This window comes from Zootoca vivipara, chromosome 7 (genome assembly GCF_965207765.1).
Source record: "Zootoca vivipara chromosome 7, rZooViv2.hap1.1, whole genome shotgun sequence".
Lineage (NCBI taxonomy): Eukaryota > Metazoa > Chordata > Lepidosauria > Squamata > Lacertidae > Zootoca > Zootoca vivipara.
Genome location: NC_142590.1, coordinates 76,129,133 through 76,152,528, shown reverse-complemented (window position 1 = coordinate 76,152,528; position 23,396 = coordinate 76,129,133). Strand labels below are relative to the sequence as shown.

Sequence of the window (23,396 nt, the reverse complement as noted above, 5' to 3'; positions counted from 1 at the left end):
TATTGGTGTTATTTTACAAAAAAAAGGGCTGTCCACCGTAATTCATCCTATTACTTGGAGAGTTCAAAAGGTAAAACTAGCATTTGTCACCATTAAACAAAATAATCAAAATGTACATCTACGTTTGCCTCTATTAGGAGTTTATCTTGGGTCGATGTAGTTTTGAAATTGTTGTAACCCGCAGGTGACCTAGGAACATATAGGCAAAGGCCTTCCAAATGTTGTGTTTGCATAATAGTCTGATTGCTTTTAAAAAGTACTTTTAAGAGGTCTGCAAAACAAGTTGCAAAGATGTGTAGATATGTGTGTTGCCCTGGGAGTTAATCATAGTAATTAAATTGTCTCTACTCCTTTGCTTTCTCTCTAATCATCTCTTCCTTTTGCCTCACTTCGAACATGATCAGGTGCCAGCACAGCCTTCCACAAGCTGGTGCCCTCCAGATGTTTTGGACTACAGCTCTTGTCAGTCCCAGTAGGAGCTGTAGGCCAAACCAGAAAATTATTTACTGATGTGGAAAAGACCACAGATATAGCAGCAGCCAACCTCTCTGGGAGGGTGCCACTACCAAAGAGCCCCACTCTTTAGCATTACCTTAATCATTAATATTTAGGCTTTTATCCTCCTCTGAGTAAGCCCACTGAAATAAATGTAGCCCAATTAGTGATATCCATTAATTTAAATGAGTCTGTTCTGAGCAGATCTAACATTGGATACAACCCTTGATCATCAATATTAAAATGGCGATCTACAAGGATGGGAAATAGTTAGGCAGTTCGCTACAAGCAAACATGTTGGGACCCAGTGTGGTATAGTGGTTAGAGTGTCGGACTAGGTCTAGAACCTGGGAAATCAGGGTCCAAATCCTCACTCTGCTATGAAGCTCACTGGGCATCAGGGACTGTGCTGAGGAGGGCTGAACTGAGGTGGAATGGTGGGAGCCTCCCCCACCTCCTCCCCCTGCTCCTGATCAGGATCCTGAATCTTCCCAGGAACAGGAGGACAGTATAGATTTGGAACAGTGTGCTTGCAGAGGGACATAGTTCAGAAGGCAGAAGCTGGTAAATACTGGATGGGGAACAGCTAGGAGAAGAAGCACTGGGAGAGAGAGTTAACAGATTCACTCTCTCTGGAAAGCATTCATCTGCTCAACCCAAGGTCAAAAGGAGCTGATAAGGTGGCAGCACAGAAAGCGCCGTGGTTACAAGCACAGTTTACAATATGTGGTAGTGGGTGACCAGGGAGGAAGTGGGTGGAACCCTTAATTGGGAGCACCGACATTTCTAGGAAATGGATTCTTTGTTCTCTCACTGTGACCATTAAAGTTTCTAACTGGTAACAAGACCCCTTTTCCTTTGTTCTGCTTATCTACTGCCAAAGGGGGGGAGGAAGCCAATTCCCTGAACCCTAACACTGCGTGACCTTGAGCCAGTCACTGACTCTCAGCCTAACCTACTTCACAGGGTTGTTGTGGGGATCGGGGGGGGGGTATATAATTTTTTTTTAAATAAAAAACAATAAGCAAGAGTTAGAGGGAGCTATTTGTGGCACAGAGGCTTTGAAGCTGAATTGTGAACTTGGAAGCTCCCCTTTTTAAATCTCCTTTCTGCCATGAAGTAGTTGTAGACAAGCTACTATTTCTTAGCTAAGGGTTTTTGAGATGATGTATATGTAGCACATAGCACTCTAAAGTTCTATATAAATGATGGTTATTATTACTACTCTTATTAGATTTGTTGAATTGTCTATACTTTGTCTTCCCATTACCATTCTGCTGCTGAAAGTGTGAAACTGATGCAAATGTGGGCGCAGTGAAAATGGAAAGGAAGCTATTCTGCTGACAATATATGTTTCACAATCCCCAAATGGTTCTCTTTTTTTATTCTTCCCAGAAAGACATCAGTAGGTCAATCAGTAGTGAAGTCAAATGGGCCTTAGAAAGCACTGCTAATAACAAGGCCAGTGGAAGTGATGATATTCCAGCTGAACTATTTAAAATTTTAAAAGATGATGCTGTTAAGGTGCTACACCCAATATGCCAGCAAGTTTGGAAAACTCAGCAATGGCCAGAGGATTGGAGAAGATCAGTCTACATCCCAATTCCAAAGAAGGGCAGTGCCAAAGAATGCTCCAACTACCGCACAATTGCGCTCATTTCACACGCTAGCAAGGTTATGCTTAAAATTCTACAAGGCAGGCTTAGGCAGTATGTGGACCGAGAACTTCCAGAAGTGCAAGCTGGATTTCGAAAGGGCAGAGGAACCAGAGACCAAATAGCAAACATGCGCTGGATTATGGAGAAAGCTAGAGAGTTCCAGAAAAACGTCTACTTCTGCTTCATTGACTATGCAAAAGCCTTTGACTGTGTCGACCACAGCAAACTATGGCAAGTTCTTAAAGAAATGGGAGTGCCTGATCACCTCATCTGTCTCCTGAGAAATCTCTATGTGGGACAAGAAGCTACAGTTAGAACTGGATATGGAACAACGGATTGGTTCAAAATTGGGAAAGGAGTACGACAAGGTTGTATATTGTCTCCCTGCTTATTTAACTTATATGCAGAATTCATCATGCGAAAGGCTGGACTAGATGAATCCCAAGCAGGAATTAAGATTGCCGGAAGAAATATCAACAACCTCAGATATGCAGATGACACAACCTTGATGGCAGAAAGTGAGGAGGAATTAAAGAACCTTTTAATGAGGGTGAAAGAGGAGAGCGCAAAATATGGTCTGAAGCTCAACATCAAAAAAACCAAGATCATGGCCACTGGTCCCATCACCTCCTGGCAAATAGAAGGGGAAGAAATGGAGGCAGTGAGAGATTTTACTTTCTTGGGCTCCTTGATCACTGCAGATGGTGACAGCAGTCACGAAATTAAAAGACGCCTGCTTCTTGGGAGAAAAGCAATGACAAACCTAGACAGCATCTTAAAAAGCAGAGACATCACCTTGCCGACAAAGGTCCGTATAGTTAAAGCTATGGTTTTCCCAGTAGTGATGTATGGAAGTGAGAGCTGGACCATAAAGAAGGCTGATCGCCGAAGAATTGATGCTTTTGAATTATGGTGCTGGAGGAGACTCTTGAGAGTCCCATGGACTGCAAGAAGATCAAACCTATCCATTCTTAAGGAAATCAGCCCTGAGTGCTCCCTGGAAGGACAGATCCTGAAGCTGAGGCTCCAATACTTTGGCCACCTCATGAGAAGAGAAGACTCCCTGGACAAGACCCTGATGTTGGGAAAGATTGAGGGCACTAGGAGAAGGGGACGACAGAGGACAAGATGGTTGGACAGTGTTCTCGAAGCTACGAACATGAGTTTGACCAAACTACGGGAGGCAGTGCAAGACAGGAGTGCCTGGCGTGCTATGGTCCATGGGGTCACGAAGAGTCGGACACGACTAAACGACTAAACAACAACAACAAGGTCAAATTATCTCATTCACTTCCTTAGTCTGGTTTGAACAGCAGATAAGGAAGTCACTGTTAGCATCTCCCTCCCTCTCAATCACACCACAGAGCAAGAAATATACATACAAGCACACAAACAGCACATTTCTTTCTTATGAAATGTATTTGCCAGGTGATTTGCTGGGTGTTAGTCATTGCAACTTGGAGGATTACCTGTGTACCTGTGTGTTTCTGCCCTTGGGAAAGCATAGCAAATGTACAAAAATAAAACTGTTTCATTAGATCTGGTAAAATTTTCATTTCAATAGTTTGGAGTAATCATGGAAACTTTGCATCCGTTTTTCACTTATGCCTATTGACTGCATTTGCATGAAAAAGCAAACCATGGTTTACTGTTGCATGCATGAGCAACATCGGGCTCCTGGGCTCCTGCCTCCTCTTCTCCCACACATGCAGGGAGATTTGAAGCTTCCTTTCCTTTCCTGGTTAGTGTTAAACCATAGTTTGCTTCTGTAGCTAAATGTGACAAATCATGGTTTACAAAAGCCATAGTTTGCCCACATATAAAGATTATAACCAGGACCTTCACATTTGTGGAACTCTCTGCCCTGGGAGCTTGCCTCCTTTTTTGTTGGTTTTCTGTTACCTTTTGAATAATTGATTTTGTTTCAGCAAGCATTTGACCTGGCAACAGTGTGATTTTTTATTTATTTGCTCCCTCCAAAAATGTCTTTTGTCGTTTAAAGCAACAGCAACAACAGTAGCATAATTTTGCTTTTGTTGTTTTTGTTGGAACTTTATAATTATTTTACTGCTATGATTTGCTTTCATCTGCTAGGCTAATCACATTGAATGCTGTGTTCTGAAGTGGAAAGAGGGGATACAAAACTCAAAATACAAAATGGCATGGTTTACAGTTGTACTGCAGTGTCTGAATTTACTTGGTGTACATGCGGTACAACACTTGGCTATTTAAGTGTGCAGCAAATAGTGGGTTGTATCCACCCTCACAGGTTACTCCCTCCCTTGGACAGACAGAGAAAACACACACACACACACACACACTTTCCCATAGGGCCATGCCAATGCAGTAGGGTCTTGTTGAATTTGCAGGGTTTTTTAAAACTGCCATCAAGTTAAAGCTTTCATTGGTATACATCGACTTCACCGCAGAATTCACAGATCCCATGCTTGCAAGCATCATCCCTCAGCTTCTAACGTGTGCTGACACTTCTCATCTCCTTTACTGTTGTTGTGCCCAGAATGGAGATCCAATCAAAATTCAATGGGGAATGGAGATACATTCAACTTCTGAGACACATTTATTGGGCAATTATTGGACTCTGAATATGTGCTCAGTGTCTCCAAGACATGAGTCGTAATAAATCGTCGGGAAGGGCTGTCGGAACTCCCTAGAGCTGCGTGCCCAACGCTGATGGGAGAGACGGGCCGGATTCGTTCCTGCATTATGCCTGTGGACATAGCTGCCAAGTTATCCCTTTTTTAAAGGGATTTTCCCTTATGCTGAATAGGCTTACTCGCGAGAAAAGGGAAAACTTGGCAGCTATGCCTGTGGATCATACCTGCCCCCGGCTGACCCGACAGTGCTCTTGTGTGCAAGTCCTACCTACGGGCTTCCCATAGGCATCTGGTTGGGTGGTGTGGAAACAGGATGCTGGACTGAATGGACCACTGTTCTGATCCCACAGGAATCTTCTTATTGGTGGGTGCACTGCCACCCATCGCTGTTGCGTTGGCAACCCTGACCTGGCTTCTTAAAAAATGGGAGAATGCTTAGCTCTGGCGATCGCTGAGAAACCACATAAAACGGGGACATGTAGCATCTGGTTTACTGCAGTAATGTCACCTTGCAGCCCTCGAGAGATGGATGTGATAAGCATATATAAGAGTGCTAAGTAGAAATGTTGATTACCACTTCAATTAGAGGGCGAATTGATGACACTGTGGTTTTTTTCTGCTTAAGGGATCCAACTTGACAGACATCTGCACCCATCTCTTGCTCCAAGGCACCTTGTTAAAAATCTCAGCGGGAAACATCCAGGAGAGAACCTTCTTTCTCTTTGATAACCTCCTTGTTTACTGCAAGCGGAAATCCAGGTGAGCAACACCTGCCTGTGCTGCTTCTTAAGTTCCATGAATCTTCTGAAATACAGAGAGAGAGAGAGAGAGAGAGAGAGAGAGAGAGAGAGAGAGAGAGAGAGAGAGAGAGAGAGAGAGAGAGAGGACATAATTGTGCTGTGTTATCTCTGGGTGAAAAAGGAGAGGGTAGCTAACACTTGTGCTTCCTTAAGGAAGACCCACCTCATATTTTGAGAACTAGGGCTGTAGACATACATGCTGATCAGAACCACAGAGCCTGCTGGCCTGGCATTCGTCATTAGAATGATGATGCATTGCAGAGTCAGCTCCGTGCTGGAGGTGAGGTTTACTGCTGCAGCCTTCTCAGAGCAGGTGGGTTTGCAGGAGCACGAGAAGCCGGGCACATTGCCAATGACAATTTTGAGTTTTTTCCAAGCATGGCGTGAAAGAAGGGAGAGGGATGGCAGAGGGATTCCGGTGAATACCTTAGGCAAAGAAAGCAGATGCAGTGTGTGTGTGTGTGTGTGTGAGAGAGAGAGAGAGAGAGAGAAGGAGAGGAAACAAACAGACGCAGTGCGCATAAAACAAGGAAGAGGTACAGCTCTATCATTTGTGAAAGTAATGCTTTTTTGCTTTCCCTTAAAAAAATCTCCAATAAATATAAGCTTTTGCTGTCTTTTGAAAGAGTTGGGAGCTGAGATTTCAACAGCCACTTCACCAACAAAAGCTTTGCCACAGTTAGCAAGGATTGATACTGACAAATTTCCTGATTAGTTTTTGTATTTCTACCTTTTCTGTTTTACCGTGGTGTGTCCTTTGTTTTCACATTCAACTACTCATGTCCTCCTTTATCTTGAACTTATTTCCCATTCCCCTAGACCACATGCAACTCACTCTGTTTGCTAACCATGAGCACCTTACAATTAATTCTTCAACTCCTAACACCCTTCTTTCTGATCCCGCCTATACTCTTTCCCTTATTCTTTGAGTCTTCCTGGTTCTGTTTGTAGTTTGAGTTCATGAAACCCCTCCCTTTCTGCAGGCATTTTTCCCGGAACACTAAGTTTTAGGAAACAAAATGTTCTGTTGCCTTTTGAGAGTGTGCTCTTGTTTGTACAGAGCAGGCATCAGTGAGCAACTTTTCTATAGTTTGGCTTGGAGTCGGATAAGACGGCTCTGACACTTTCAGCTCCCCGAAGAATCTGTGTTTATATTTCCCTAATAACCATAGCAAGCACTGCCCAGTTCTCTGGAATCTGATTTTCATTAAAAGCTAGGAGAGTCTGCAGCATGTTGCCTAATAGTGAAGGATATATTTAGACATGGCAAAGCTACTTTAATTTTTTGATGGTTCATCTGTCTGGCTGCTATTTAAATTCTGATCCAGAATGGAAATAAATGTCTGCCCACTTGTAGTAGCTGTCCAGCTGCAAGCCTGAACAAGTGACACCCTAATAGGATGCAGCACTGAAAGATACAGCTTTAACATTATGCTAATAGAATACAGCTTTCCCCTGTTGCAGCTGTGAGCTTATGCTTTCACTTAGGCTGATTTTTAGTTATCTTGCAGCCTGTCATCCTTAAGGCATCCCACTCTGAGGCCTCTTTCACATATATCCACAGCAGTAGGCATATTCAGGCATTCACATGCTCAAAGTGTGCAGGGGGGCGGGGGGGGGGGGAGAGATACATTCCCATAGGCACCCTTCCTACCTGACCACTCCTCAACCTTCCCATGTTGCACAAGGAAGTTCCCCATGGTGCTTCAAACAAACCATGGCCTTAGTCATAAATAGTAAACAGGATTCTGGGCTAGATACACTTAGATCTCAGAGTCCTCTTCTTCTTATGTGATTGGTTCATGCTTTTAGCACCCATAGCATCCAGGACTACTGCCCAAATCAGCATTCCTCAATGTCCTCCAGATGTTTTGGACTTCCAACTCCCATCAGCCCCAGCCACCATGTCTCTATAACATCAGGCCTTCTCCTGTTGATGCCCTGTACATTTGTGTCACCAACTATTCATGTGACATCTGCCCTGTTATTCATATTTTCTGCCGCAACAGAAAATGTCACAACATTGGATAACTTAACTTGAGCAGGTTTAGGAAACTGTATAAATGTAGGTACCGCATATTAAGCTTATAAGCTGCCCAGTTCAAATCTTGTGGGGTGTGTGTGTGTGTATTCTAAAATAATACAAATGCAATAAAGCACAGTGTAAAATTAGCAGAGAAATCATTGAAGCATGAGCCGCAGCGGATCAATAAAACCCAAAGAAACCATGCAGCACCAATCAAAATCAGCTACATTATATGCTGGGATGCCTAGGCACGTAAAAAAAGTCTTCGCCTTGTACAAAAGATGGGGATGTTAGAATTATTGTCAGCCAGATGAAAGTGAGAACAGTTTACATGGCCTGAGAGTCATGGGGAATGTGACAAGCAGTTTGATGAAGAAAATTTATGTGAGCTCTATACTAAAGACCACCAAGTGATGTCTTTGCATCAAAACACCTGGAAGGTAGAAAATTTATTACTAAAGTGATAAAGTAATATGGCAGCTCGTTGGAGATGGGGCAGAGTCACTGTTGCTTACTGGAAGGGAGCAGGGCGAGGTGATGGGGAAGTTGGAGCAGTGCAAACACACCAGCAGGACCACTGGGTTGGCTCCGCTGCTGTGTTTGCACCACATCAGTCTCCCTGCTGCTACACCCCTCACCTCTCCCTCTTGCTAAGCAGCAGCAACTCACCTGCTGGGAAGCTAGCATAGCAGCTCTCCTCCACCAGGTGAACCTCCTCTGCCTTCGAGAGAGTAGCTCTGTCAATCTTGAATGACTTCCCCCTCAAATAAAGCAAGGAGAAACTTAGAAAATTGCCTTATCCCAAACCAGACTCTTTGTCCATGTAGCCCAAATGTCTGGTTGGCATTGGCTTTCCAAGGTCTTGGACAGAGATTGAACCCAAATCCCTTTTGTGCCCCAAACATGCACTCTAATACTGTGCTATGGTTCTTCCATTCAGAGCACTAAAGCTTAGGAAGAGAAGCAGTTTCATGTTGCTTAAAACTGACAACACAGTGCAGCTTTTATTGACGTGTAGCCCAACAAAGGCTACATGCCTCATTGCAGGAATTGATGTATTGGTTAATTGAGTTGTTGCATACCCACAAAGTGCTAAATATAACTTAATTGGCATGCAGATTTTTTTTGTTTAGTGGGGCAGACCTATTGTCCCGGAATGTCAGCTAGATTGAAAGCAAGATATATACGGTATCAGCTACTTCCCTTTATTTTGAGGTTGTACTGGCAACATTATGAATCAATCAGTTCACTTGTGCCACGCTAAATTAACTTGCAAAACAATGTTGCTTGGCATGTTTATAGGCTAAAACTACAGTAAAAATGCATACAAGCATCTTTAAAATGTGCAATGAATCTTTATTCCACTTCTTGATTCTGAAAATTTGGCGATGAATGGGACATTCCCTAGGGATGGTGAAGAAGTAGAATGAATGTGTATTTGTGGGAGAAGGCACTATTAAAGATAGTAAAAAAGCACATTTCTATTTACATAGTGAACAGACATTTTTCTTAACAACACTTTTCCTTACTGCAGAGTTGCTGGGAAAAAGACATCCAAACGCACAAAGTCCATCAATGGCTCCCTCTACATCTTCAGGGGCCGAATAAACACAGAAGTCATGGAGGTTGAGAATGTGGAAGATGGGACAGGTAAGGAACCAAAGAACCTTTTCTCAGAGAGAAGAGAGCACAGTTGCCTTCTTTATTGGATAAAACAAGAGTAGGCAGACTTCAAGCTTTGTGATATCTCTGTTAGTCCCCTACCCCCTGTGGTGCAGACATAGACATAATTAAAGAACAGGGTGCCTCTCAGCTCAGGGATTTATATTCAATACCAAAATGGAGCTTAAAGTCCTTTCACACAAAAAATCAATTTATGTTTTTTATTATTATTTCAGCAGCCTAATTTGAGCGAGGGGGTAGTTGTTGCTTTCATTAAAGAATTGGGAATTAGAAGTCTTCGTTAATATGCAAGTTGCATAGAGATCATAGCTGCCGAGTTTTCCCTTTTCTCACGAGGAAGCCTATTCAGCATAAGGGAATTTCCCTTAAAAAAAGGGATAACTTGGCAGCTATGATAGAGATGCAACAGTAGATCCCAGTCTACCTTCTCAGGACCGTCTCAAGCAGGTCGGGCGCCCTGGCGCCGGAGTGCGGAGATTGCTCCGGCACCCCCGCCCTGGTGGGTTGGCGCAGCGCAGCTTCCGCATGGCTTCGCTGCACAGCGCCCCCCCCCTGCCAGTCCGGCGCCCTGGCGCCCCGCGCCACCGCGACTACCCCTAGAGCCAGGCCTGTACCTTCTGTCCATTCCTGGAATAAGAGGCAATGGGCCTTATGTCCTCATCTTGCTAGCCAAGTCTCATAACTTTGCCTCCATGTAGGAAAGGGCATTTGTGTGTCCTTTATACCTATTGCAAAGTCTGTTAACTGATTTGAAACATTTTGTAAGACTTTGTTAATCCCTGGATTTGAAAAGAGCAAACAAACTAGAGTGAACCTTTTTTTGCTGTGTGAATAGAGAGCACCACCTCCCTTTCCTTCCCCACAGCATGGCATGCATCTTGTTTCAGCACTACTTGGCCTCAGCATGCGCTGCGCTTCAAGTCTCACTCATCGTTGAGAGGGAGGGAAAGGTACCATGTCTATCTGGATGCCCTTAATCGTCATTAAAAAGGCTTACTAACTGTAGCAGTAGATGGGAGGGGATGCTTGCTAGAGCAGTGTTTCTCAACCTTTTTTGGGCCAAGGCACACTTGTTCCATGAAAAAAATCTCGAGGCACACCACCATTAAAAAAGTTTAAAAAATTAACTCTGTGCCGCCCTATATTGACTATATATATTGACGGCCCCTGGGCGCCCAGTGAGCTGCGCCGGGCTGCCAACGTCGGGAGAAGGAGACCTGGCTGGCAGAGTCGGGAGACCATGAGAGCGTCAGCCCTGCCCCCTCCCACACAGCGTGGACACCGGCGGGCGCCTCACGGCCGTCTGGAGGTCACCGGACGACTCCCGACGTTCGGGAGAAACCGCCGGAGTCCACAGCTGCGCTTTGCGCATGCGCAAAGGACTCCCGAACGTTGGGAGCATCAGCGTCAGCCCCTGCCCCCCTCCCACACAGCGCAGCTGTGATGACGGGCGCCTCAGGCGCTGCACGGCTCGGGAGTTGGGCACAACTGCCGCGGGCGCCGGGCGACTGCCGCGGGCGCATCGGCTCGGCGCCCCTGGCAGCCCGGCACCCTGGTGCATTGCGGGCGACAATCGCCCTTCTCGTCACCGCACGTCACGGCACACCAGCCAGCGTCTCGCGGCACACTACTGTGCCGCGGAACAGCGGTTGAGAAACGCTGTGCTAGAGTATATGGAAACTCCCAAGAAGGATCAGTCCAACATTCCTGATCAGCAGGTAGTTTTACTGAAGGGTCACTTTGAGAATATGCCTTGTCATGTGATGGGTGACAGGTCAGAGCCTGCACTGCCATGCTTCCATTTTGGAAGCATGATAAAATCCAGTGTTCATTGCAATTGTGGTCTTCAGTCCCTGGCTCAGTTGTCATAAATATCACCAGAGAGTGTCCCAGCAGGAGACAGGAGCTTAGAAATGCTGATGGAGTTTTCACAGCAGATACAATTTGCTGGCTCTGACATAAAGAAAAATGTCCAGTGTTGTATGCCAGGTGCGCATGCCAGGTGAGTTTCTTTTCCATGAAGGCCCAGGACTTTCCACTCACAGTCTTGTCTGTACTGTTATGTATTTGCAGCCGATTACCACAGCAATGGTTACACGGTGACAAATGGCTGGAAGATACACAACACTGCCAAAAACAAATGGTTTGTCTGTATGGCCAAGACAGCAGAGGACAAACAGAAATGGCTGGATGCTATCATCAAGGAAAGGGAACAGAGAGAGAGTAAGTTATTGACTGGTTTATTTTATGTGCTGTGTGAATAATGAGACCGACTGTGTATGTGTCTGCGATTGTGGGGTTATCCATCTGAGAGAGGAACAATTATTATGGTTTCTTCAAGTGTCTGGGGTCGGGTTCTTAATGCATAACGGCTAAAGGAGAGAGAGAGTTTTTGCAGTTGTGAAGGAGCGACTTCTCAGTTCAGTGCTTGGGCACTGCAGTTGCTCACGCAGCAGCATAGTTCCAGGAGTCACTTTGCCAGCTTCTTTTGTGCACCGAAGTATTTTAAAGCTCTGTATTTACTAAATCGATTTGCAAGGCTCCAGTTTATAAATAGAACTCATAAGGAAAATAAGACCTTTTCTCAAGCATTGATGTCATTTCTCTTTCTTCTGAAGAGAGAACCTGTATCGTTCTTGAATAAAATTGGCAAATGAAGCATCTTATAAACATCCTGCTGGATCATTTCCTGCCCTTTTCATTCTTAAGGTGTCAGTGGAAAAACCCTGCCATGGCAGAAGTGCTCCCCACCACTTCCAATAATCTCTGTTGTGATTAAAATTGTAATGTCGGCATAACTTAGCCTTTATGTCTGCATCTGGGGCTATGTGGGGACTACTATATATGTGGAGCCAGAAGGGGAAACTGATGGACTGGATAAAGGGCACAAATGAATTCTTTCTGATTCTGGGCAAGACTAAAAAATTATAATCAAAGTGTGGTAAGAAAGTTTTCTGACAGTTTCACTCCTAAGGGGAATCTGTTTCCCAGTGTTGGACTATATGACCCTCGGAGTCCCTTACAACTCTACAATTCTTGAATAACCTATAATAATAGTTGTTTGACATACAGTACAAGGGAGCACATATTAAAGAGTTGCAAGTTAACATGAAATCCAAGAATGTTTTTTTTAAAAAAATATGCCTTGTCATGTGTGAGGAGTTGGTTGCTAGCCAATGACAACAATGGAAGCAGCTTCAGTACGGGAAGCAGCCCTAGCATGGATGAAGGATGCTTCATAATTTCTGGCTTGATGCATTTAAGAGAAAGAAAGTCCCGCAAGGCAGGCAGATCAAGGGTTCTCAGTCTGTAGAAGCAGGGCTGAAGAATCTTCTCCAGCCCAAGACTGCATTCTCTTCTTGGCACCCTCGCAAGGGTCACATGCCAGTGGTGACCAATGTCAGAGGCAAAAGTGGGCAGGACAATGAATGTAAATTTTACCTTTGTGCAGTAGGGTAGTTCCTACATATTGCCCGTTCTATTCTCCATCCAGACGAGCAAGAGGCATTTTCAGAGTTCAAGATCAGTAAGTTTCTAAAGTAAAAAGGGAGGAGAAAAGCCCCTTGGGTAGGGTGGGCAGTAGATGAAAATGACGGTTTCTTACACTTAGACTACAATCCTATGCCATCTTCCCTGGAATAAGCCCCACTGTTGGTTCTGAGTGGACATGTGTAGGGTTTCCACTGTTAGTCAAGCTATCTACTCTATTGTCTCTTCTGACTGGCAACAGAAATCTCTCTGATCCTTGCTATCCAAGATAAGTTAACTGGATCACTAATCCAGTTAAACAATATCATTTATCTAATATCGCTTAGCTGGAGATGTCAGGGAGTGAACTTTGGACCTTCTCCATGCAAAGCGTTTAGCGTACCACAGAGCAACGGGGATTCACGTAGTCTCCTGGAGGCAATTTTTACTCGCCAGAGAAGAGCAATCAATCAGTTAGATTTTAGAGGCAGATATTTCAGGCCTTTGTTGAAAAGCTCCTCCATCTGGATTCATGCACTTCCAGCATCAAGCCGTTATCAGTGCTGAGGCAAGAAAGATTGGCTTTGTCCTAAAACCAGCTGAGTAGGGGATGCATTGTAATCTTTTGCTTACTTCAGAACTTGGGGAATGTGATGATGTAGCCACAAATGTGTCCTATTACACAGGCTGCTTTCTCTCCCAACCTGACTTTGCAAATTACCTTTGGCAGAACTTGTCAGCAAGTATATTTGACTAACATCGTGGTATGGAGGAAGATGGCAATCAGCCAGGATGTTTGCCCTGCCAAAATCTTTTCACCAGGCATTGGATCATGAAAACAAATGAGGGTTCTGCAAGGCAAAACATTGCATATTCTTATTTCTCCAGGCAGAGCATCAAACATCTGAAATCTGTGCCATAGACTGGACTCTAGTGTGGTGAAGATTATATGGTTCTAGTTTTCATTTGTCAAAGATCTTGTGAAGCAGGCAAAATAGTATGTCTGGGTGTTCATTGGGTGACTCATTTCTTTTTTTTTTTTGCTTCAAACCTAAAAATGAGAGGTTTTGGGGCTATTGATTATTTTTCTCTTCCCGTTTATTCCATCTAACCTTCAATGTGCTTTTGGTATGCTCATCCTGAGTGACACAGTCAGGGTTGACCTAAGTAGATTTCCAAGAGGATTAGCATATATATATATATATATATATATATATATATATATATATATATATATGGGGGGATATTTAGTAACCACTGAATTTTATTTGATCGGTTCTCTTTGTGACTGCAACATAGATAAGTAGCAGAGGAGTGGGGCATGCATCGAGTTGTGAGTGTGTCTGTGTGTGTAAAAGAGCAAATGCAGTGGGTGTTAAGCAGAAATAATGCACGTGTGTGTGTGTTTTGCTGCATCTTCCCCATTTTATAAATGTGGAATATGCCTCAGATAATGGGTAATGTAGCTTTATACGAATGCAGTTTTAAAATAGTAGTTCTAGTAAAACACATTCCTTAAAGTCTTATGTCACAACTGGTCTCCCAAATGGCTTTTGAGCAGTTTGTGGCTGATCCACAAACAGGACCCATTGAGTATCTAGAGTCCTGCCTGTAGACTCATTGCAACACAACATTTCCACACATCTGAGTCCACGGGGACCCCATGAGCAGTAATCTTTATGGCAGAGGGAACGGATAGTGGCAATTGGGCCTCAAAATAAATTTAGCCAGAAACTAGAGTCACCATTTTGTCTAATCTGCCCCTTTCAGCTGTGACAAGTCTTTACTTGCCCCACACCTGACAATGTATATGACAGGGGTACTCAAGGTGTGCATGGCTTGGCTGAAATGGCCTCTTGGGCCAAATGGGGAGGCCTGGTAGACCTAATTAGGTCCGTGGCCCAGAGGTCCCGCACGCCTGCCAATGCTCCCCAGTCCTATGAAGCCCATGTCAGCAATAAGGTCACTGAAGGGTCACCTTGGATAGGAATGGTGGATCTCTGCCACTAAGTGCCATTTTCCCAGTATCTGTTTTCTTTCCCCGGCATCCTGTGGGTTGGCAATTGGGAGAAAAAAATCATATACCTCATAGGTTTGGATTTCATCCAGAGGCCTCCAATTTCTGAGCTGAAGTAATAAATTAGGCAATTCCCCAAGTTTTCCCTACCACGTTTATTAAATTAGTTTCCAGCAAGGGCGGGTGGGGTGGGAACACGACTTGTTGGTCTTTCAGCAAATCCTTTCTTTCATCTGAGAAGCTTTCGAGGGAGACCCTGCTTCTGTATTCTAGGTCTGAAGTTGGGCATGGAGAGGGATGCGTACGTCATGATCGCCGAGAAAGGGGAGAAGCTGTATCACATGATGATGAACAAGAAAGTGAGCCTTATCAAAGACAGGAGAAGAAAATTAAGCACTGTTCCCAAGTGCTTTCTTGGCAAGTAAGTGGCTTTTGGGTTGAAAAGGCCCTTTCATTCCAATTAACGGAAAGGACTGTGGGTTTTCTGTGGACAGTATTGTGAAGCCAAATCAGATGTGCTTTGATGGGATTTAATTGGAAAGGTCTTTAACCTCCATTACAATTAGTTTATTAAAATTAATCATTCATTCCTGCTTAATGCCCTTGGACTACGCAATGGCAGAAAATTCCAGTGGGGGTGGGTGGGTAGGGGAAGACGACTTGCAAACATCAATCCAAATCTGCAGGGAGGTTGAGAAATTACGTGCGCAATGCACGGTTGAATTATGGGTTGGAAATGTTTTTGACAATCCATGATCTTCCTTTGTTTTGCACGGAAGAAAATGCTTTAAAAGATACCCTTACAGGACTCACTTAGAATTGTCGTGACCTCCATATCAAACCCAGATGCATAAATTTAACAATGGGGTGGGACAAAGGATTTTTCCTGGACATTCAGAAGCAATTTTGAATAGTGCAGATTTCAGCCTTGGAAAGACTTTCGAGGTGGAAGGGGAAAAGAATGCAGACAGGAGGCATTTGACAAGAAGAGATTAGATAAGATATTCACACCACCAGTATGCTTCAATGCCCCACATGAACCGGAGAGTTACAGGAAGTAATCACAGAGGACTTTTCCAGCTTGGCCGATTAAAACGGAAATGATCAGCCAGGAAGTTTGTTTTCAGGGGCATTTGTTCCATCTGTGTTAGGTTCCTCTGAACAGTTTCATGGCCATACTGTTGCGGTGTCCTTGTGCTTGATTGATGGGCAGACTTGAAGGAAGGACAAGTGTTTCTAGCATGTCAGAGAAACAGCTCAAACATTGGCCTGTGGCTTAGAAGGAGAGATATTTCCAACCCTGCATTGACAGGGTTAGCACCCTGGGTCTTCCCGAACATGCCAGCTCCTCCCTGGTTCTTTTAGTTTAGCATAGCAGCTAAACCATGGTTTGTCTTAGCATGTTGCTGAACCTTAGGCTTGTGGCTAAGCTCTCCCCTCTTTGGCCATGAGGTGTAGCCAATAACAAACCATGGTTGCAGCCTGTGGTTAGGAAGGTGAGAGCTTAGCCATGAAACCTACACAGTGGTGGTTGTTAGCCATTGGGTTGGGCAGGGCAGAAAGCAAAGAGCATCAGCAATAGGTAGAGCCAGAGCCAATGACCGGCAGAGCCACCCCCTGATTGGTTGTAAGTGAGGTGATAGGCAGGTGGGGCACTGGCCGAGGGCAGACTGAGGTTGGTGGGGCAGGGCCTCATTCACCCATGTGACTCCACTGAGATAACAACATGCAGAACTGAGCTAGAAGGACTGGTGAAGAACAAAGTGGTTGCTGTCTCCTACCCAGTAGGCCACACATTTGCACTAAGCAGTGGCTTGGCTTAGCATTGCATGTGGACATGACCAATGTGAAGAGAAGTCTCCGTAGTGTTTTCTTCTCATAACTGTGGGAGGAACAGGGTTTCTGCTATCGGTTTTGCCAATTATAGTGGCATAATTACTTGTCCATCCTGCTTTTTAATTTGGATATTTTATATATATTTCATAGTGTATGCTGCTCATTTTTACCAGCCCAGCAGTAAAGAGGTCAATCTGTGGCTGGCTAGACACCTTTTTTTTGCCACAGCCCTGACCCAAAGCTCGCTCCTTTCCACACTCTTGTTGCAGATGTGCATCGTGAGCTATCAGTGTGCTTTAAGCTTCCCCTGAAGCAAACTTGCTATTTTAGCCATAGCTTCTTAATCCTTCTAAGCATGAAAAAGAAAGAAGAAAAATCTTTGTGGATTTCTAACTATAGCAGCTCTGCTGCTATTCTGGTCCTGACCACCCAGCAGGGCTAAGCCAATGAACTTCAAAATGCACTATTGCAAACCTGTCATTTCATATCTGACCTATTCTTAGACATTCCCTCCACTTCAGACTTGAGCTGCACTTTTTTTTTTGCTATTTGGAACTTAAAATATCAAAGACGTTTCTTGTCAAACATGTCAAACTGTGCTTTTATAGTTTGTTTTACAGTTCTGTGTGTATGCAGAACTGCCAGCCTCACTCCTTTCTTCCTTGACCTTACTAACCTTTCCTCATGGATCAACTCAAAAGTTCTTTCTCGTGTCATATTTTGCATCCTCTGCTGCGTGTCAATCAGCTCCCTGTTGCTCCCTTGTTACTTTTCATGAGTGTTGTTGTGCTGTCAGGTTAAGTTCCTAAATGAAGTGCTACTAGACTTGAGTAGTACAAATATGGACCATTTGCTAAGTTTTTCCCCCCTAATACAAATAACGTTGGACAGGCAGCTTGCAAGCACCCTTGGGATGGATTATCAGTGGAACATTTCTAGGGGCAATCCTTTAAACAGTTGCAAAGTCTTCCATAGAACACTGAAATAATCCCCCCCCCCCGGAACAGTTACGGTAATAAGCCAAACCACTTTTTCATATGTACAAACAGTTGGTTATCGGGAGCCTTTGTAGTGCTGCACAAAGTGGAGACCCAGCATTAAGCAGGATCACTCCTCCTTCATATCAGCCAATGTGAAGGGAGATTGATCCTGCTGAATTCAGAACTCAGCCCTAAGCAAAACCGCCTCGTCCCCCATTGGGACAGGAGGCAATCCTGCTTACTGCTGGCCCGGGTCCTTTTAACATCACTCCAGCAAAGTTTAATGGAGTGGGTTGCTCCACTGCTCTCTGAAGCACCTCCCACCTTCCATTGAACCTTGCTGGAGCAGTGTGTTTGTGTGTGCTTTCTGTGGCCTGTAAAGTCTGTTCCAGGGTGTTTCAATTTTCCAACACATTAGAAACCAATGAGAGATGAATCAAATTAATGAGTAGGTTTTTCATTGGAAGCTCATTTGTTTTAATTTCTATTCATTTTAATACTGAAATGAACAGGGCTCGTTCCTTTCATTTTTCATTTATTTTCAGAAAAACGTTTGCAGACAGCTGGAATACCCCGTTTTACAAGCTGTTAAGCAGCCTTTAAGCAGCCTGGTTTCAGATGTACCCTTATGTATTCTCTGAGAGCACCAACTTTTTCTGCTATGCTGCCTGAACCAAAATACCCTGGTGCTACAAGTGCATGCTTAAGTATTTCAGCACACTTCTTTTTCGAATTGTAAATGAAGAAGCACTTCACTCTCTCATTCTAAAAAGCAAATGTTTGATCTGTGAAAGAGTAAGGATTAGCTGTGTTCAGACAGTGGTGGAGCAAGCCAATCGGGCGCCTGGGGCGGCGCATGTGCCCTGTGTCCAGGGGCGGGGCCAGCTGCCTGGGGCAGGACTCTCCGTGGGGCCTCTGAGGAGTCTGCCTGCCACCTTCCACTCAGCCACCTTACAACTGAGGGGGAGGTGGCAGGTGGACCGTTTTGGGGCAGTGTGGAGCCTGCGGGTGCCCAACCTACTGCGTCACTCCCAGGAGAGACATGTGGCTTGGGCACACTGCAGGCCCGCAGTGAGTGCCGCCCGGCATTTTGTCACCTCTCAGTGGTGACACCCTGGGCGGACCGCCCCTGTGTTCAGAGGAGCTCTGCACTTCTGCAGGTGTTAGTGTTCTGAGTGCATCACTTAGTTGGAAAGAGGAGAGTGTGGCACACTAGCACAGCAACTCATGCAGAGATGCACCAGTCTTTTGAGATCAGGTAATTTTGCTGTGACTTTGCACCAGCAGTGATCAGATATCCAATGCAGTGATGCAACAGCTAACTGTTATGAACAGAGCCTGATTGAAGCAAGGCTAACCAACCAGGACCAGGTACTTTGAGCTCCTATGAGCTGTTAGTTCATTGATCTGTCTCACAGTGCAAAAGCAGCACTCTCATGGCACACAGTTTGGTATTTACTAGTTGAAACAAAGTTTGAGGTGGTGAATTTGTGTCAAGCTGTACAGCTTCACACTGTAGGTGGAGCTCAGATGATTAATTGAACCTCCTTTATCTACAAATCAAATCCTTTCATATAGAGAACTAGTATGTAAGAAAAAGGTGTTCCAGCTTTGCCATCTTGACATGCTACTTTTCTGTGTGTATGGGTTTTATCTGTATGGAGGAGCATTCAAAGGCAAAGCCCCAGTCTAGCTAGACTTGATTGCTCATAAAGTCAGCTTGGCTTGAAGCAAGCTGGTCACTCCCATCATGTGCTTTTGAATGTTTTTCACAACCAGCCCCTTTGTTAGTTTACTCTTCAACTTTTAGAACACTAGCCGTGTAAGTCAGTTTTATTTCCTGTTTTGTGCTTCCCTGCCATGGAGTATTGAAATTGATTGTGAGAGCCATTAGCAATGAACACTGGTTACATGCAAGCCCATTTGCAACAGCATAAAGCAATAAAACAGCAAAGCAGGGGTCAGCACCATTTTAAAAGGCATTTAAAAGTATTCCACAGCTTCCAGAGCAGCAGCTCTCAAAAATCTGGTGAGTGGTGGTTATCATCTACACATTCCAGTGCAGAGTTATGCCAAATTTATAAAGTCTGGTGGAGTTTTGTTAAGTCATACGGATCTAAAGGTGCAGAAACTACTTTGAAAACCCTTCATTTACATTCACCTAACCCAAGCTGAATCAACTGTAACTTTCCCTTTTCTTCTTTTAATGAACTACCTGCGGCTTAGATGAGTCAACTCTTCCTATATACAGGCTGAAATAGGGCACCCAAGGCCATGTAATTGGATGCATGGATGCTGGTTTTGATAAGCAACAAACCTACATAAACTGGAAGAGTTACAGCTTTTTTATTGAACCCAGATTTCCACTGCATTGCTCTGCCTTTCAGAAATCCTTTTCATGTTTGATCTGGATTTTTGCGCAGTTGTAGAATAATTGCTGCTCAAGTTGGCAGACGGCCACATCCCATCAGAGCACTGACAGTGCCCCATTCATCAAGTTTATTTCTTTCTGTAATAATATTCTCTCTCTCTCTCTCCTTCCTTCATTCACTGTTGCATTTGTTTGTATTCTGTCCAGATTTGAGTCCTGGTTTGCATATCACAACACTGCACTGCAGCCATTCATTCAGAATTAGGGTAGAATTACACCTTATAAGAAACACAGGGATGCCACCCAATATGTCAATCCCATGTTGAGTTTCCATCTTCCCCCTATAATGTGTAAATTAAAACAACTTATCTCATGGAAATCTTGTGTTAAATGTTTTTAATTATTGTTGCAATTTATTGTACAATTGGTTGTGCTTTATTTACTCGTGAGTGAATGTGGTCTCCTAGGTCCTAGTCCTATACTCTAGCCACTTACACTACACTAACCCTCATGTTGACATGCGTTGCTTCACTTAGTCAGTTCACATCTTGTGCGTTTGTCTTCTTGGCCAAAGGGAACAGGGAGTTAATTGCATTTGTTGCTCCTCTTCTCTCTACAGCGAGTTTGTATCTTGGCTCATAGAAATGGGGGAGATAAGCAAACCGGAAGAAGGGGTCAACCTGGGACAAGCTCTGCTGGAGAACGGCATCATTCATCATGGTGAGTGCTTTGCACAGCAGCAAAAGATTGTATCGGGTGTAGTAGTGTACTGAGAAGTAGTAACTGATTTTTATTTTAAGAGCACCAACCACATGTTATTCAGGCCTCAGCAACCAATATTTCAACCCGCGTCTCAACTTTGGGATTTTTTTCTTTATCTAATGGGAGGAGTTTTCTTGACATCAGTGAAATCAACACATTACAAATCTGTATTCACTCTAAATATTTCAATGCAGGAGCAGACTCACAGGTATGTGTGGTGTGCACAGAATTAGGGCCCTCTGCAGCTGAAGGACCCCCAAGTTGTTAGTACAGGTGCTGACCATTTTAGGCACGTCCAACTGATGTGTGAATGCCAACGTGTGGGTCTTTTGGGTCCTGAAGAGGGCGAAATGGGGGCAGGGCACACTTAGATTGGACCCCCCATGCAAAATGGTCACTGCCTGTACATTGTTAACTGAGAGGATGCATTTGAAACTGTGACTACAGTGAATTGCCATCGCTGAATTCTATTATAAGAGTTGGTTGCATTGTTTCCACTCAAGAGTGGAATATGAAAAGAAAGAGTTATAATTGGATTCAGCTTTCTGAGTATATGTTTTGTGGCGAGATCAGGGCTTGCTTCAGAGTAATGTGTGAAATGGTACCCTGCTTGTTTATTTGTAGGATGACCAGATTGCAGGGTTTTTCTCTTTAAAGACGGGCTAGTTTTTTTTCTCTTTTGTTTTTTATTACTATTGCAGAAAGCCATACACCCTCTTGTCATTTATGCAGCAGGGATTCCTCTTCCATCCCTCAGGTGCACATGGTTAGAAAACGCACTTCAAAGCACCGGAACTTTTTCTACCTCAGGTCCCAAACCGTCAGTTGCCACGATTTCAGAGCAAATGATCTCAACCCAATTCTTAACTGGGCAGCCATTTGATTAAGCTTGTCTGATGTCTACGACAATCTTTTTTGTATTATAATGTCGGGGTCCCCCCCCTAACTGTGTGAAAAAGCAAGTGAAAAGTAGTTGCTGCCTTCATTTGCTTCCAAGTCATTGCCCCAAGAACAGAATACATTACTTCATAGTTGGGGGATTTGTGGTCCTTCAGAGATTGCTGGATTATTGTTCTGCTGCTTCAGTTTCAGATAAGCACCAGTTCAAGAATGAGCAGGTGATGTACAGGTTTCGCTACGATGATGGGACTTACAAGCCAAGGAGCGAATTGGAAGACATCATGTCCAAGGTATGTTTCTGGGCTGACGTTGTGGCATAGCCAGAGTTTGTTATAGCAATGAGCTTATTCATAATCTGCTTTGAAGCACTGGTCAAATTGCTATTCTGGGCCCACTGCAACTGCACAAGATACTAGGGGAGCTAGTGGATCCTGAGTCAGCTCAACCCTGCCCTTGGAATGCCCTTTTCAGGACTTTCAGTTGGTCTTCACAGGCAGGGATGCTCCCAGCAGGCCTCATGCCCTTGCATCTGGCAGAAGGCTGGCTGAACCAGATAAACTGGGATGAAAGAGCCTTCCGCCCAATCCATTGCTCTGGGTTGGATTGCTCTTTAAGAGACCAAAGAGATCCATTCCTTTCCCCCTCTTTCTCTATGTATATTTGACTATCTCAATCAGCAGGAAGAACCTGCAGCAAGTTTTATGTAGCTGTACACAGAGATGTTCTGTACAGTGTATGCTAAAATAAGGTCAGATGTTTTAGAGTGGAAGACTAGAAATAGAAAACTTCATGGTCAATAGCTGAATGAAAGTAGCTTACTTTAAAGTGTGTGTGTCAGAGAGAGGACTGGCAGGAAGCAGACCTCTCTTCCGACACGCACAAACTGGCAAGACGGGACAGAGAGCAGCAAGGCAGGAAGGAGGTTCCAGGGCTCTAGCAGGATCCTGGAGCCTCGAGAGATAGAGGAAAGGGGAAGGAGGTTCCAAGGCTCTAGCAGGATCCTGGAGCCGCAACTGCAGTTGGGAAGCAGAGAAGAAGGGGGGGGGGAGCCAGCTTCAACAGAGGGTGGAAAGGAGGGGAAAGAATCAACAGCACATGAGGAGAAAGGTTTGACACAATGGGGATCCGTAGCGCTGGTAGGAGGGGCGTTTTGGGGACCAGTCTTAAAGGCTGGGTCCAAGGGCGTACCCACCACGGGGCAAGTTAGGGCAGCTGCCCTACTCTAGAAGCAGGGCTGGTGGGCAGAGGCGGAGCACAGCCCGGAGGAGCGCGAGTTCGCCATTCCCGCCGCGCCGCGCTGCACCCTCCCTCCAGCTCCCTGGCGCGCCCTCAGGCAAGGCCAAGCGCGGCGGGGAACCAGGGAGCGCGGCGGGGTGGGCGGGAACGCTGAACCCGCGCTCCGCTGGGCTGGGCTCCGCCTCCGCCCACCAGCCCTGCTTCTAGGGAGGGGCACAGCCCGGCGGAGCGCGAGTTCGCCGTTCCCGCCCACTTTGTGTCCCCTCCCCTTCCGTGCCTTGGCCCCTCCCCTTGCCCCCCCCAGTTTTGATCCTGGGTACGCCCATGGCTGGGTCAGAGCCCGCCAGACGCCATTGCGGGCTTCTGCTCCACGCTGAGCAGACATGATTTGAGACATCTCAGCACTGTATATAGAATGCACAATAAAACTCTGAAAATCTATGATGTGTGGAGTGCTTACTCGGGAGTAGCCAACACCCATCCGTGACAGTGCGCGTGCATGTATGTTTGTGTGTCTTTATATATAGTCAGCAGAACTTACGTTTTTAC

At 44.9% G+C, this 23,396-nt stretch overlaps 1 protein-coding gene across 1 annotated transcript in view; it reads left to right on the top strand.

Moving 5' to 3' along the window:
- PREX1 (phosphatidylinositol-3,4,5-trisphosphate dependent Rac exchange factor 1) overlaps nt 1-23,396 on the top strand; it is a 236,004-nt gene that overhangs the window by 140,504 nt on the left and 72,104 nt on the right. The window contains exons 7-12 of the mRNA XM_035122595.3: nt 5,394-5,527; nt 9,129-9,244; nt 11,351-11,500; nt 15,036-15,183; nt 20,569-20,669; nt 21,798-21,901. Of these exons, the coding sequence (XP_034978486.2) occupies nt 5,394-5,527; nt 9,129-9,244; nt 11,351-11,500; nt 15,036-15,183; nt 20,569-20,669; nt 21,798-21,901 (753 nt within the window). The remainder of the gene's footprint in view (nt 1-5,393; nt 5,528-9,128; nt 9,245-11,350; nt 11,501-15,035; nt 15,184-20,568; nt 20,670-21,797; nt 21,902-23,396) is intronic.